General features: G+C 39.3%; 1 protein-coding gene across 3 annotated transcripts in view; it reads left to right on the top strand.

Moving 5' to 3' along the window:
• LOC120714914 (collagen alpha-1(XIX) chain) overlaps positions 1–14,385 on the top strand; it is a 57,577-nt gene that overhangs the window by 23,066 nt on the left and 20,126 nt on the right. For 2 of the 3 annotated variants that reach the window (XM_040001519.1, XM_040001521.1), the window contains 4 exons: positions 8,538–8,591; positions 10,371–10,406; positions 14,148–14,177; positions 14,283–14,309. In XM_040001519.1, coding sequence (XP_039857453.1) covers positions 8,538–8,591; positions 10,371–10,406; positions 14,148–14,177; positions 14,283–14,309 — 147 coding nt within the window. The remainder of the gene's footprint in view (positions 1–8,537; positions 8,592–10,370; positions 10,407–14,147; positions 14,178–14,282; positions 14,310–14,385) is intronic. The other variant, XM_040001520.1, reaches the window with a different exon arrangement.

The following is a 14,385-nucleotide window of genomic DNA, read 5'->3' as shown; positions in this document are numbered from 1 at the left end:
GTTTTCAGGTGCTTGTCATATCTGAAGCAGAGCAAGGAGTGCTCTAGCCGACATTGTCCTTCTGCAGTGAAATTAATTGATATGCTGCCATAGGCTTGACATACTAATGGACTAAACTCATTTCCCAAATTACTGTAAGCCCTTTCTGTGTCATTTTAGGTTACATTTTATTGCATGCTCTTAAATCTGGCTGCAGTGATTAGACTAATGTATGTAATATACACTCTGATAAAGCACACTATTAAATGATAATTGTTTTGAATACATATCCATTCGAAAGAAACAACAACAGCACCACTTAGATCTTATTAAGCGTTTTTAGCCACAAGCAAATCTGTTTTCCTTCCTTTAAAGCATAAATTAAATGAAAGCGTGTTTTTTTTTCTTTTTTTTCTCTCTCGCTTTGTTGTTTTTTGCTATACTGCTTTTGTTTGCTCACATAGCACAATCTCAGTAGATGTACTGAAAGCTGTGCAGATGGTCAGTTTAAAGTGGCTTAATAAAGGGACTTCTTTTCATCACCATCTCCCACTTGAGTCAACAAACAGCTGCCACAGAAATCAGCCTCCCTGCAGGCTGCGGACCCGTGATCTGCCATATAACAGAGAGAGAAAGTGGATAAAAAAAATAAAAACAGGGATAAACATGAGTGTGCGCAGCCAAAAGAGTATTTACTGATTTAATCCGGTAGAATTACCTCCCTGTTTCTTGTAAGTTCTCAGACTGTCAGACACCCATGCGATGATGCACGCTGCTCCTGATTTAAGGAGAAAAACACAGTGTTGTGTGGTTGGATGCCATACAGTAAACCTGGAAAAAAAAACATCTACTGTTTATATTATTTCCTAAGAAATTTTTAAAGAAGTGGTTCAAATAGGAAGGATTGGCTTTGACGAGATAGTCTGTTTTGTCCCTTTTGGAACTGACATCACTATCGGCTGTTTGAAAAGTGCAGTGAGCTGCTACATTGACAGGATTGGACCAAGGGTCTGCTGAGAGGCGATCCTGCTCCCCTCTGCTCGCTCTTTCTCTGGGTGGCAGGCGTCATTGTTAGTGGTGCTCAGTCATAAACTACTCTGCCACTAGTTTGGTGTGAGGATATATGTTTTCCTAGAGAAGTGACTTGTTTTGATCTTTGTGCATCCCTAGGCGCCGGGGCTTTCTTCGGTCATGCTCAAATGGCTTTTCATGCGTGTGCTGAAGGGATTTATTATACTGTGCCCTACTTCCTTGAGTGATTTGAAACAAAGAAAAAGTTGAGAAATTGAGGTCCTATTTGTGAAGCATTGCTTCTAGCAGGCGTGTTGGTCCAGCATCTCAGATGCCCATTATGGATAATAACGTATGGATCCTGGACGTGCTTAGCCTAGCTTAGCTTGAAGACAGCTGTTCTAGCTAAATCAAAAGTGAAAAAGAAGATACGAGTCCGACCTGCTGTATCTTGTTATCTGGCAAGCTTGCCGCTAGTACATCCAAGAGGCACCTGGGGTTTGCCTTTGAGCTGAGGTCCGTAAACATGTTTTGGACCTGTCTTTGTAGAAAATCACAGAAATGACACTGACATCTATCTTTTCATCTGATGCTGGGCGAGGAAAACAAGTCTATTTTCCCAAAATGTCAGCGCGTTCCTTAGAGAACAGCAAATTTCTGGAGTGTATAGAGAACTTATTCTGCAGTGGATACAGCTTTAAATCAAGCCAAATGCCTTGAGTATTTATTTTTAATTAAGTGATAACAGTTTTATTTACTAAATTGCTTTTTTTCTGCCCCACTTTACTTAAACTTACAAATTTGTGCTAGAAAGCTAGGATCTCGATTCCTTGCACAAGAAATTTTGGGGCACTGCTGTAGCCACATCCTTTAACATACTATATCATCACCCTTGAAACGACATTTCTTCCTCCTGCACCACCAGCTGACGAGCAGTTGTTTTCAGCTGAGATTTTTACCAATTCAATCGGCGTGCTCTGAAATGGATACTAGCTCGTCATCTGTAATTATTGCAGCATAGATAACAACAGAATAAGCTTTCAAACTTGGTGCTGAAGACAGCAGTGAGTGACACTGAACCAGAATAGCAATGCTGAGTGTCATTAAAGCAAGACAATAAGCTGGGAGACTCCAATGCTCTACATGACATGCAGTCATGCGATAATTTCTTCAAATACACACAAGTTTCAGCCATTCATCAACGTCAACACAATGGATTATGTTTCCAGTATGTATCCTTCTAGAAAGAGAATAAATTATGGTACGAATCAAGCTTTCATTATTTGTTTGTCCCTTTTTTCCCCACAGCTATGCTTTCTCTGTGAGTCATTTGACTTCTTGATCTAACACTTGCATTCGGTTTCGAATAATATGATGGCAGGACACTGTAGACAAATAGATGGGATTTAAACTAGCCCCATGTCTCATCAGTGTGCAGCAAGCATTACAGGATTAAAAACCAGTATCCCCAGTGTCAGGTGAGAGGATGAAGCTGAGCCTCATCGACTAAATAAATCTGCAATAAAGCTGGGCCGTCTTTCCAGTTAATCACTTACAGAAATTAGTGCTAAGAGACTCGAAAGTCCTAAAATCGTCATTTGTAGCGAATAAACAGCCCCCAGCAGGAGAAATAAATACTGTCCTTAGTATTATAATGCCACTTTAAATGAATATACTGTAATTATTGTTTCTGCTTATTTAGAAGGTAAGAAGCAGGGAGCACGGCAAACACACTCCCTGCTTAATAACAACGCAGAAGATGTTGTCTGTTTAATGTAAATAAATTAAAAGCTGTCTATGGTGCACAAATGTATTTGATGATTTCAGTTAACCTATTTACTCTGACCACTCCTGTGACTTCATCACCTGATCTGTCCTTTTACTGCAATTAGCTCATATCCCATTTTTAAAGCTGGTATGTTATTTAAAGCTAGAGTAGACACCCGAGAAGCTGGAATTCTGTGTATGAGCATGTGCTCCGGTATCATTTTGCAGATACACCTCCTATGGGATGGGACGTGTTACTTTGTGGGTAATTCAAGTTACATTCATGGAGACAGGATGTTCAGCTGAAGAGTGAAGTGTCATAGGAAAAAACAAGGGACTAGTCACACCGATGAAACATGATATCCCTTGTTCTAGATGATCTGTGACAGTGTAGTCTAATATCCTCGCACTACGAGCCATTGTTTGGGTTTCCTGGGTAAATTGTATTTATTCAGAAAGTGCAGAAGCTGTCAGTGCTACAGCCCGATGCCAGTGTGATTAGTCTTATATCAGAATGTATGGGGTAGTGCATTGCTGAGCAGAGGGAAAGTCACAAAAGGCATTTCCTTCTGTAACCTCCATGGCATTTGTAGGCCAGCACTCAAGATATCTATGTTACTTACAGATCCTGTTCCATGGAGCTTTAAAGGCCTGTCATTCGGTGTAACAGCATTTCCCCACCATAGCATTCAGAATACTTACTATAGTTTTTAATTTAGCCTTCACTCAATAAGGCCAAACCTTGTTTGTGATGATTAAGTTGTTTACAGTAGTTAGAACTTGCAATCATTCTCCTGCTTCTTAGACAAGGGCACCGACCTGCAGCTGCTCTAGTTGGTAAAAGGTAAAAGTAAACACAATTAGACCGCATTTGTTCATCCCTACTTCTCTGGCTCTGTTTATTTGCTTGCTTTAGTTGTCTTGTGCTGGGGAGTTGCCAGATTGTCTTGTCTCCGCTACCTGAGCGAAGAGACACAGTGGTGTGTGTAATTAGCAGGCAAGTGTACACAGCTCCCCACAGTGTTCTGACCTCGTGCTGCAGGAACAACTGCCACACAGTCAGCACCAACTTATTCCCAGCCCCTTCTGCCTCCTTTATCCTCCCCTGTAAATGCAACAAAGCCCCAAGCTTGCAACAGAAGCTAACAATATATCCGGCCCCTGTCTGCATCTCGCTCTTTGTCATTGTGCACCTAAATTAAGCCTATGGGCTCACGACTGAGTCCATTAGATAGAGAGGAAGCCCCTTAACCATGCTGTAGTGTAGAAGGAAGGATAATAAAAAAGAAATAAAAATGCACTTTTTTTTTCTCTTAAGGGGTCATTAGATGCTCTCTATTCAGGTAGCATTTTAGCAATTTAGCAACGGTCGGCTGAGATTATTTTAAACAGCATTATTTCAGAACAATCGCTAAAGCACTGCTTCTTTAACGCCTACATTCATTGATTTGCATTTTGATTAATTGTTTGTTTTTGACTTAGTATCTTATCCATTCCTTGAAATAAATTAAGAACGGGCTTGTTCTTAGGAATCACTTTACATATTGTTGGAGATATTTCATGTAATTACTGTGTACATGAATGGCTCAAACTGCACATTGACTTATAATGAAAAAATGGATTCAAATGGTAGTATAGTATATTTGTTTTTCCTTTTAACCACTTTTGTGCTGAATCTGATTTGACCATTTTTCTATTAACAAACGTATGTATTGTGTCTGACATTTAACTTACTCAGAGAGCATTCTGGGATAGCTTTACACGCTGACAACTGTGTAAAACTGGTAGGTTTCAAACGTACAGTGTTTGCAACAGTAACAACATCAACACCAAAAAAACAAGATTTTGGCTGAGTGGAAAAAGTGGTTCCATCTATTTTTATGAAAGAGATTATTTAAAATAGTTGATCTGAACTTCTGATATCCTTAAGGAGATAGTGGAATTAACTGAAACCTTTTTCTATTAACTCTTAATGGTTATCAAACCAGTGTGTTACAAAAATATTGATACTGTTTCTAAAATATCAAAAAGTAGCTTTACTACAACATAAAAATATGATAATATATATGTACATATTTTTGCATTTCTTTGTATTTCGTTTTCCTGTTTTGCTCAGCAATTTTCTTGTAAATTTAAAGCACCAGGTGCTGGTGCTATAGTGTGAAATCCACAAGGTCACATTATGGCTATTTAATACCAAAGCTTTAGTCAACAGGCTCAAAGTACAGTTCTGAATTGTGCTTTGATTGGCTGTAGGGAAATGTAAAAACAAGAAAAAAGCTTATTAACTGGTACATTTTTCCCCATCTTTTCATTTTTGTACATCTGTGAAAAATGCTTAACAAAAAATTTGCAAGGCTGCCAAAAACGTCATCCAAAAAAATATGAAGGCTTACTTTTTAATTGCTCTGGTTGTTCTCCAGATGATGTGTAGGCCTGCAGTGCATATCTTATAAACCTTTATAGGTCAGAACAATTGCACAGATGTGCCAAGTTTTCGATCAAGCAAATTTATATTCTAAGCCAATGTGTATTTTACTACAGTGTGTATTTTTAGTATTTGGAAGAATTAAGACATTCTAACTTTTTTCTGTAAAGCTACTTTGTTAAGTTTTTTAATTAAAATATTTACCAGAAGGAAACATTTTTGTAGCTCGCAGATTGGCTATGGCAGTTGCAGAGCTTAGTTTGACTGTGACTATAATTTAAAATAAGGTGGGAGAGTGACTTGTGGGCTGACTCAATTTTTGTTTGACCTGAATTTTTGACAAGAACATGTGGTGCCTCTGAAAAATAGCTCACCACTTTACAGAAGCTTATCACACTTGTATTATTCGGTTTGAATTATGGCAGTTCCCTGTCAGCTCTTTAGTAAACACATTGTTTTGTGTCTACAATTGGGGAAAAAAGTGCAGCAGAAGGCCACAGTTCCTTCAAATTTTCCCCTTTTATTGTAAAGAAATTCTCAAATCCTGAAAAGTTCAGAATGAATGAATCGTCTATTCATGTGAACAGCCTGACACAAATATAAGATTGCAAAGAAATCCTGCTGTTTAATTAATACTGAATTAAAGAAATGCATCAGCATCACTCCCTGGTTTAATGATGTTATATATTCGAGATATTGAAGTCTGAGGACCCAAATGCAGGACTCACAGGCAGAAGCGGACCTCAACTGGAAGGCAATTCTTTATTGCAGCTGGTGAAGTTAGAAACATAAATCTAAAACGGAGGCAAAACTGAGTTGAAAATCCCGAGAGCCGAAAATCTAGGAAGCTCAGCGGGGAGACAGACAGGCAACTACACAGTACGGCGTGACAAGGAAGAAGTGAAAGATACTGCTATTTATACAAGGATTACTGAGAGGACTGGAAACATCTGGGAAACAAGAAAAAGGTGACAGCAGTCAAGACAAAGACGCCGGGGACAGAGTAAATCTAAACAAATGACACAAGAAACAAGTCACTATCAGGAATGCAAAATGAACAACATCATAACAGAACAAAATGCTGATAGCTAAAATGCTGTACTAATACCAGAAAAATAGATTGAAAACTAGGAAAATGTTCAAAATTCTACAATTAGTGAACCCAGAACTAGCTGAGAATATAGACAAACCAATCTCAAAGAAAACCTAAAATACAAAACTTAAAACCCTGGAATTTTATTTTGTGTGGCGTGGCATGCCATGGGTAAGATCATTATGAAGCCTGTGGAACTGATGATTATTTAGACTTCTGACTGACATGCTACATCATTATATGATGCACTTTTAACAACTTGCAATCCATTGCTATCTTGTGTCAGTGTAGTGGAAAGCTTTGGATCCTTCATTTCAATTCAAAATGAAAAAGTCGAACAAATAGTCTGTGACACTGTCATAAAAGATGCCAATATATGGGTCTTATTCAATTTAAATGTACAAATGTATTGGAAATGGCAGGAGTAAGTAATATGTTTCTATAACTTTGTGAGTGAGGGTTGAGTCTGAGTCTGAAGGTTAGGAGCAATAATCCTCTATGGGAATGAAGAGGAGGGCGATAACATTTTGTTAGAGAGCTTGCTAATGATCTTTTAATAGTGGCTTACAGGAATGAGCAGCGTGGGATTGACAAAACAGTCTCAGTCAATCTTCAACTTTAGACAACTGAAAAGAAAATTGCCCGTAGCTATAATGTCCTGCGCTCATATAGATTTAAGCTGTATGGAGGAGTGATAACAAATGGCTGATAATTAGAATGAAGCACAGCTATACTAAAATATCTTTTGTTAGCTTACTGTTTCAGAGCCATGCAAACCGCAGCTCTAACATCTACTAACAACACTTGTCAGTGAGAAACCTGTAATGATTTCTAAATCGTTTTCTTTTGATAACAAACCCAGATTTAAACCTCAAAAACAAAAATGACCTCAACAAGAAGTTGTCAAATTGCAAATATTGTGTCGTGTTGTGATGTTAGATATGTGCGTAAAATTTCCCAGTAACCCAAAAACACAGAGCTGTGAAAAGCAGCAATGCCTGCCTAATGGTTCCTTTTCTAAAATAGCTGTTACAGATCACAATAACAAGAAAACATGTTTATATTACAAAAGGCGTTTCATTGTAATAAGTCCTCTCATATCGACAGAATCTGCAGTTGTTTTCATCCTCGTTATCAAATGAGCCTTGCGCTCCGATGCTCTTTAATTTCTGCCACAGCTCTGGTAATATTGAAGAGGGGAATTTGCTTCTGGATTCCCTTGTGTCAGATTGCCCCAGCAAAGCGGTTAGGCTGTTGATTTAAAGAAAGAACCGAGCTCACACATGTGCAACTATGAGACAGCTGTTCTATTATTGACAGTGCATGTGGGCTGAGGGACCACATAAATTGATGCAGTCTGATAAAATCACGTCGTTGTCATTTCACTTTTGGTGCAACTTAAAGCGAGGCTTCATTGTAGCTGTCGTTATCTTACAGAAAATAACTTTCCACCACTGTTAGCAAGGCGTCTACTTTCTGAATGGTGTGGCTGAAGACAAGGCTTGCAGGGAACAGGCAATGAATTTGTCTCTGGTAGCAAGACTTAATGTGATAAGGGTAGGTAATCATCCTCTCCAGATATATAATTCACTATTAATAGCCTATCTGACTCTAAATTTAACCATGACAAATTATTGTATTTCTGAGTCATTTTACAGCCCGCTCACGCTCCCCATCTTCCCTGCTCCCCCCTAACCTATTTCAAAGAGTTGGTGCTACTGGCCCAAATGTGTCACACCTAACAAGGCTCGCTGCAAATTTAGCCTGTCAATATGTGTCAAGCCTCATTCATCAGCTATCACTCTTCATCTGAGCCGTCCTCGTACTTTCACAGTTCACCACTGAAAGGTTTGACTTTGCCCCGAGCTTGCATTGGTTCAATCCCACCCCCAGGTTCTTTGCTTCGAGGTTTAAAAGCAATGACAGTCACTGTCCTTGCTAAACGTAAGTGCAACAAGGGAACACAGGGGGAAGGGGCTGGAGGGTAGAGACAGTGTAACCAGCTAATCATGAGCGTCCCCCCATAATTCAGCTACATTGAGTGTCCTGTGACTGACATCACCTGCTCTTTTCTCATTGACCAGTTGTGACAGGCATGAGAATCTCACATCTGCATGGTAGATTTGTTTTCTGAGTGTCAACATACTGACATACAGTAACACATCCGGGGTATTTTTCATTACATTTTTTTTTAAATTCCATAATTCTCATTAAAAGGAAAAATGAAGAAAAGATGTGTTGTATATTTTTTGTCCCCAGGGTTTGAAAGGTGACTCAGGGCCAGTTGGTCCAGTTGGTCCCAAAGGAACCAAAGTGAGTGAGTCTGCTGTACATGCTGGGCTGGAAAACATTAGAACAATAATCTTTTTCGTAGTTTGCTTTTCTGTCATCGGGGAATCTGCTTTACTTTCATGAGCTGCAGTCTCGATAATGTGGCTGTCCATCTGTTTGAAGTGCTGCTGTGAATTGCTACTCCAAACATGGCAAACTAAAGGGTATTGTTATGGCTTTCATAACTTAGCAAGACCTTATTGATGGTGGTATAGAGTAGCTTTTATCCTGGCAGAGGGAAATTGGTCCACTCTCTCTATTTGTGGAGTATTTATATATTCAAAGTGATATATTTTTGTAATGGGCATGCCCAACAAATCCCTTTATCTTTCCCTTTCTAAACAGGTCTTTTCTGATACTGAAGCTTAGAGATGAAATGGGAAATGCATACCATTGCCTGCAGTTTGCTGGACTACTCATAGGAATAGTATTTGACATTAGGTTTTTAATTCTAGGAATATAATAGTTGCATAGGTATGCCCTGCACAGGTGGCTGTAGCTGGTTCCATAAGTCTGGGGTTTAAGACAAGAGTTTGATGCAAAACCTTGTTCTCATCAGTGACATGAATTAGATTAACTCTTGTAGTGATGTGGAAAATATTGGTCTTTTTAAACTTTTATTTTCATGCCACAGTGGGATTATTTCCCATATATGAGTTGGAATGTTTTTCCTGTAATTAGTTGCCATATCTCTTGCTCTTTTATTTTTCTTCCCTTATTAGGGCTTTTTTCCCCTTTTTTTCTCTCTCTTTGCTGTTGTTGTTGTTGCCTTTTGGTAGAACTCACCGCATAATTGTAGGTGCAATGCACTGTCTGCCAGCCTTGAAGTTATAATGAGGTCTGTGTGTTTCTGTGAAGACAACAGAGAATCACAGCGTATTTTATCCTGTTTTCCGGCTGGGAGGGTGAGAGAGGGGGTGGAGAGAGCGTTTGTTTGTATGGAAGCTGACAGAGAGAGGCAGATTCGTAAGCATGAAGTAATGAGTCCCGTGAATATCCCATAGCAGGCATATTTTAGCTGTGACATTCATTTAGACAACAAAATGGATATGAACTACAAACACCTTCTTCTTCTTCTTTTTTTTCCCTTTCATGCACATCTGATAAAAGAATATTGGCAGCAGTAAAGTCATCTATTTCTCAGCTCAGTGCTTTATAAATGTTGGGACTGCTGTGAAGAGGGGGTAGGATGGCAGTAATAGTGAACAGTGATCTACAAGTTTTATCTTAAAAGACAAAAAAACAAGAAAACAAGACAGTCAGCAAAAAGGATGTGAGCTCATTGCTTACATTACATTATGTTGGCATCAAAAGGCGTTTTCTCCTTCCTTATATGACTTTTTGTGACCGCCTGTATGTAACAGTCAGCGAACAGTGTTATCATGCCTCCCCCTTGTTAATGCTGCAAAGCTCTCTCATGATGTAGTGTGCCTGCATTTGTTTTAAAGCCTGTCACATTTAATGGCCCACCTGCCAATGTGAAAGTCATCAGACATGCTTCATGTAAGGACATAGTGTAAATACCAGGTAATAGCCTTCTACCGTACATAGTGCTTATATTTGAATATACCTGCTATGAAATGTCATCTTACATGAGCTGACCTTCAGGGTTTTTTCTCACAAACATGATAGATGGCCTTTAGGTTTAATGATTATCAGTCAATAAAAGATTTTATAAATTTAGCTGAGTATGATAAAGAGTTAATGCTGCGCATTTTATTTATTTATTTATTTATTTTTAATTATTGTCTTCTCTTACAGGGTGATACGGGTCTGCCTGGAACTCCAGGGCTGCCTGTAAGTTCACACTTCTTCATTTACATCTCATTATGCCATCTGTGTATGTGTGTGTGTGTTCAAATAAAGTGGTGATGTTCAAATGTACTTATGAGGGTATGAAATGAGATGCATGAAATGGCAAAACCGAGCTTTGTAAATACCACAGCCTTTTGGCAGGCTCTACACATAGTGTTAAAACATCTGGCCCACAGAGATGGAAAGTGGGGCACTCCGGTGAACGCTCTCTGTGTCACATTACCGTCGCCTGGGAATGGGTCAAACGAGGAGCAGATAGATAGGGCTCAGTGGGCGGTTTCACTGGAGCCAAAAAGGATAGGCATGAGCAGCCAGGCAGAGAAGAATGGAGCTCCAAGCCTCGGGCTGGGTGTGGAGTTTGACAGGTAGTCACTGGCTGTATCCTACACGGGTGCGACAAGCACTTACTGGAATGGTATCTGTCCCTGCAGACTTTGTGCATTTACAGACACCCGTGAGAAATAACACTGGGATTTACGTCTTGTATATTTCTCTTGTTTGGCAATATCTAGCAGAAAGAAAACATAAAATCAGACACAAGTTCCACTTCACAACCAAACAGAAGCCGTAGCAGACCACATATACATTAAGTGTATTTACTTGTCTAGTCACCTACAGTACGAACAAGTAGCCCCATAATTTGTTGGACAATAACACAGTTTTTGTAGTTTTGCCTCTGTACACCACCACAGTAGATTTTAAATCAGACAGTCACGATGTGATTAGAAACCTTGAACATCACCAAATGCCATATTTCTTCCACTGAGAAGTTCCAGTAGGCCTTTACTGCCTTCAGTTTTGTCTTCAGTATCTGAAAAGCATGATCTATATGGAGCTCAGACTTGGCCAGTGAAGAATATCCAGTGTCTTTGCCTTGAGAAACTCTTGGGTTGCTTTTGCAGTGTGGATCATTACACATTTGCACTGTGAAGTTCTGCTTGATCAGGTTTTTTTTCAATGTTTGGCTGAATCTGAGCAGAGAGTATATCCCCGTACACTTCACAGTTTATCCCGCTACATCTATCAGCAGTCACATCATCTTTAAACACTAGTGATCCGGTTCCACTGGCAGTCATACAGCACATGCCCATGCCATAACAGTGTCTCCATCAATCTTGACAGAGTGTTTCTCTCCTTCTTCATAGCTTTTTTCTTTCCATTATTCTGGATCCATAAATCCAAATATTTGTTTATTTTTGTTAAAACTGTGTACACTTTTGTAGATTTTTTTCTAGCAAAGTCTAATCTGATGTTCCCATTCTTGATAGCAACAAGTGTTTTTGTCCCCTGTTATAGACTTGAGAGGGTTAGTGGGATTTGGCAGATTGGATGTGGTGGTGCAAGACAGGGAAAAGAATCACTTAGAAATCAGCCCCATAATAATTCAATTTTTCTTGTCCAAGCTGACCTGTGCTGGTACTCTGATATTCACTCTATACAGATTCACTCAGTATTCAGTGAGTTAAACTAATCAATTGAGTAACACAAATTTGGCAAAGACCTGCTTCAATTTGTTTTGCAAGCAATTTCACAAAAACATAATTCTGCAGCATGTCACATTGGGATTGAATATCTGATTTAAGAACTGAAGTGAATGCAGACGTTACATGCAAGATTTAAATTTCCAGTTCATAAAATTCAACTTGCTGAGCAGTGCTTACCTTTGAGAATAATCTCTCATCTTCGTCTCATCTTTCAGTCTCCGAGTGCCGTGCATGAACTTTCTCTCCCTAAGACATACAGGAGCTGTACATTTTTCCTAGCAGACACGTTTTGTGACAAACTGTGCAGATGCAGTGTGTTTGCTTTGTGATATTTGTTGAGCTCTTGCCTACCACTTATAGAAAAATCTTAATGAGTTTATGCTGGCTCCTCTTGTGTAACACTAGATAGATGATGAGTACTGCAATTGAAACTTGATTTACATCTGCACCATGAATCATCTCTGGGATGAAAAGTAGAATATAAAGAATGTATTGAAGGTGTAAGCAGGCCGTGGGATGTCATTATTTTCTTATTACTGAACATATTACTGAGTATCTCCACACCTTCGCCGAAAGCAAGGCAAGGCTGCTGCACACAAAAAAATTAACTGATTTTAAGGGTAATTTGCATTAACCTGCCGATCAAATTTAATTGCTCATTAACCAAAGGTATTGGATCGCCATTCCAAATAGCTCCGGCCCTCTCTGACCCCCTGTCCTACCGCCTTGAGGTTGTTTTTAACTTGGCTAGATGCTGTGAAGTTTTTTTCCTTAACCAAGTAAACATTCTGCAATTGTGCGCTTTAGTTGTCTTCTGTAGTCTTTCAGGTCTTTTCTTGTTGTTGAGCTGGTCAGTGCATTCAGTCTTCTTAACAATGCACCAGACTGTTGATTTGGCCGCCCTTAAAGTTTTTGCTGGATTGCTTATAGGTTTATTTTGCTTTTTTTTTTTCCTGCTGATGGTGAAAGTTCTGCTTTGTCATGGGAGCAAAAATAGCTTTAATTCCTAAACAGTTAATGAAATCCTTTTGTAAAAAAAACCCCCCCAAAAACCCTTGAATTAAGGCTGAAAGTCTGCCCCTCAATCACATACTGCTTATTTGATTTCAAATGTACTGCAGAGGTGTGCAGAGGCATGTTTACAACAAGAAAAAAATAATGCGTCTTTGTCCAAAAGCTTACAGATCTAACTGCATTGTGACTGTGTGGGCACAGTGTGTAGGCTCAATGCGTTATTGCAAGGGAGTTGATTGCTGATACAGAGTAAAAGTATACTGCGGGTGGTTAGCTAATTATGTGCATATCATGAGGGGATCAGCCTGCCAGTTTTAATCAGCACTGGTCTGTTACAAAAACTGTCCCACTGCTTCTGGCCTGCCCCTTTTATGTCACCAAAGTGCTTACAATGCCCACAGAACACTGCCACCATTCATTAGCTATTCTCTAATGCTAATTTCCCATTTGTAAGGACAAGCAAAGCAACAGTCTTTCTCCGACAGGCAAACAGGATTTTAGCAAACTTTCTAACATCATGCCAGTAAATTGGTCCGCGAGCGTGAGCAGAAAATGTTGGGAGGAATTTTTTAGTGCAGACGTGCTGCCAGTGGATTTGCATTGTACTGCTTGTTAGCCGTTGTCAAGATTCTGTGCTAACAATCCCAAGCAAAGACCACTGTACCATTGTACATGAATAATTGATTTATTAGCAAAACAACTGCAGGGGACTGAGTCATGTTTTGTTGAGAGTGTCACAGGTCAGAGCTGGCTTTCTTTTTATGGACACAGCTGCAAAAGTCTGAGAGTTGTCAGCCTCCTCGTTAGCTTTTTTTTTTTTCTTTTGTTACTTTGGATGAGGCGTCTGACTGACTTGAAAGACGTGCGTCATGAATGTCCATCTGTGCAGCTGTCTCTGTGAAGAAAATCAGCAGTCTTTGACTTGTGGATGCCAATTGAAAGACGACACCAATTATTTGGGTTGTATTTGAAAGCGGAGATGTGGTGTGTGGCGTTGCTTTGGTTCTGAGACGACTCCATTTGGCCTTTCTTGACAGTGAACAGCAGGGTGTCAGGAGAGTTGTAGCAGTCATGCCCTCATTTCTCTTCAGGTCATTCTGGTCAAGGATAATTATGTCATGAACAATTGTGTGGCATGTATTTTTATCCCCTAATGTGTGAATCATGTTGCATTTTCAAACTGACTGAAGTGCTTTTTTTTAAATACAATTTCTTTGAATCACAGGCTGAGAAAGAATGTCTGAAAGGAGATCAGGTACTTTGAATTTACTAAATTGTATTTTCTCTGAGGCATCCTGTACTATTGTGTTTTTACTTGCATTGTTTTGTAAGCATAAATGTCACAATTTGCTGTTTTCAGGGTCTCCAAGGTGAAAAAGGAGAGAAGGTAACAAATATTGTTCTTGAATTTGCTGCTGCAGAAGGTGCACATACAGTGGGGCAAAAAAGTATTTAGTCAGCCA

This window comes from Simochromis diagramma, unplaced genomic scaffold (assembly GCF_900408965.1).
Source record: "Simochromis diagramma unplaced genomic scaffold, fSimDia1.1 OVJJ01000421.1, whole genome shotgun sequence".
Classification (NCBI taxonomy): domain Eukaryota; kingdom Metazoa; phylum Chordata; class Actinopteri; order Cichliformes; family Cichlidae; genus Simochromis; species Simochromis diagramma.
The sequence above is the reverse complement of the archived record's forward strand: the minus strand, read 5'-3'. Positions and strand labels throughout refer to the sequence as shown.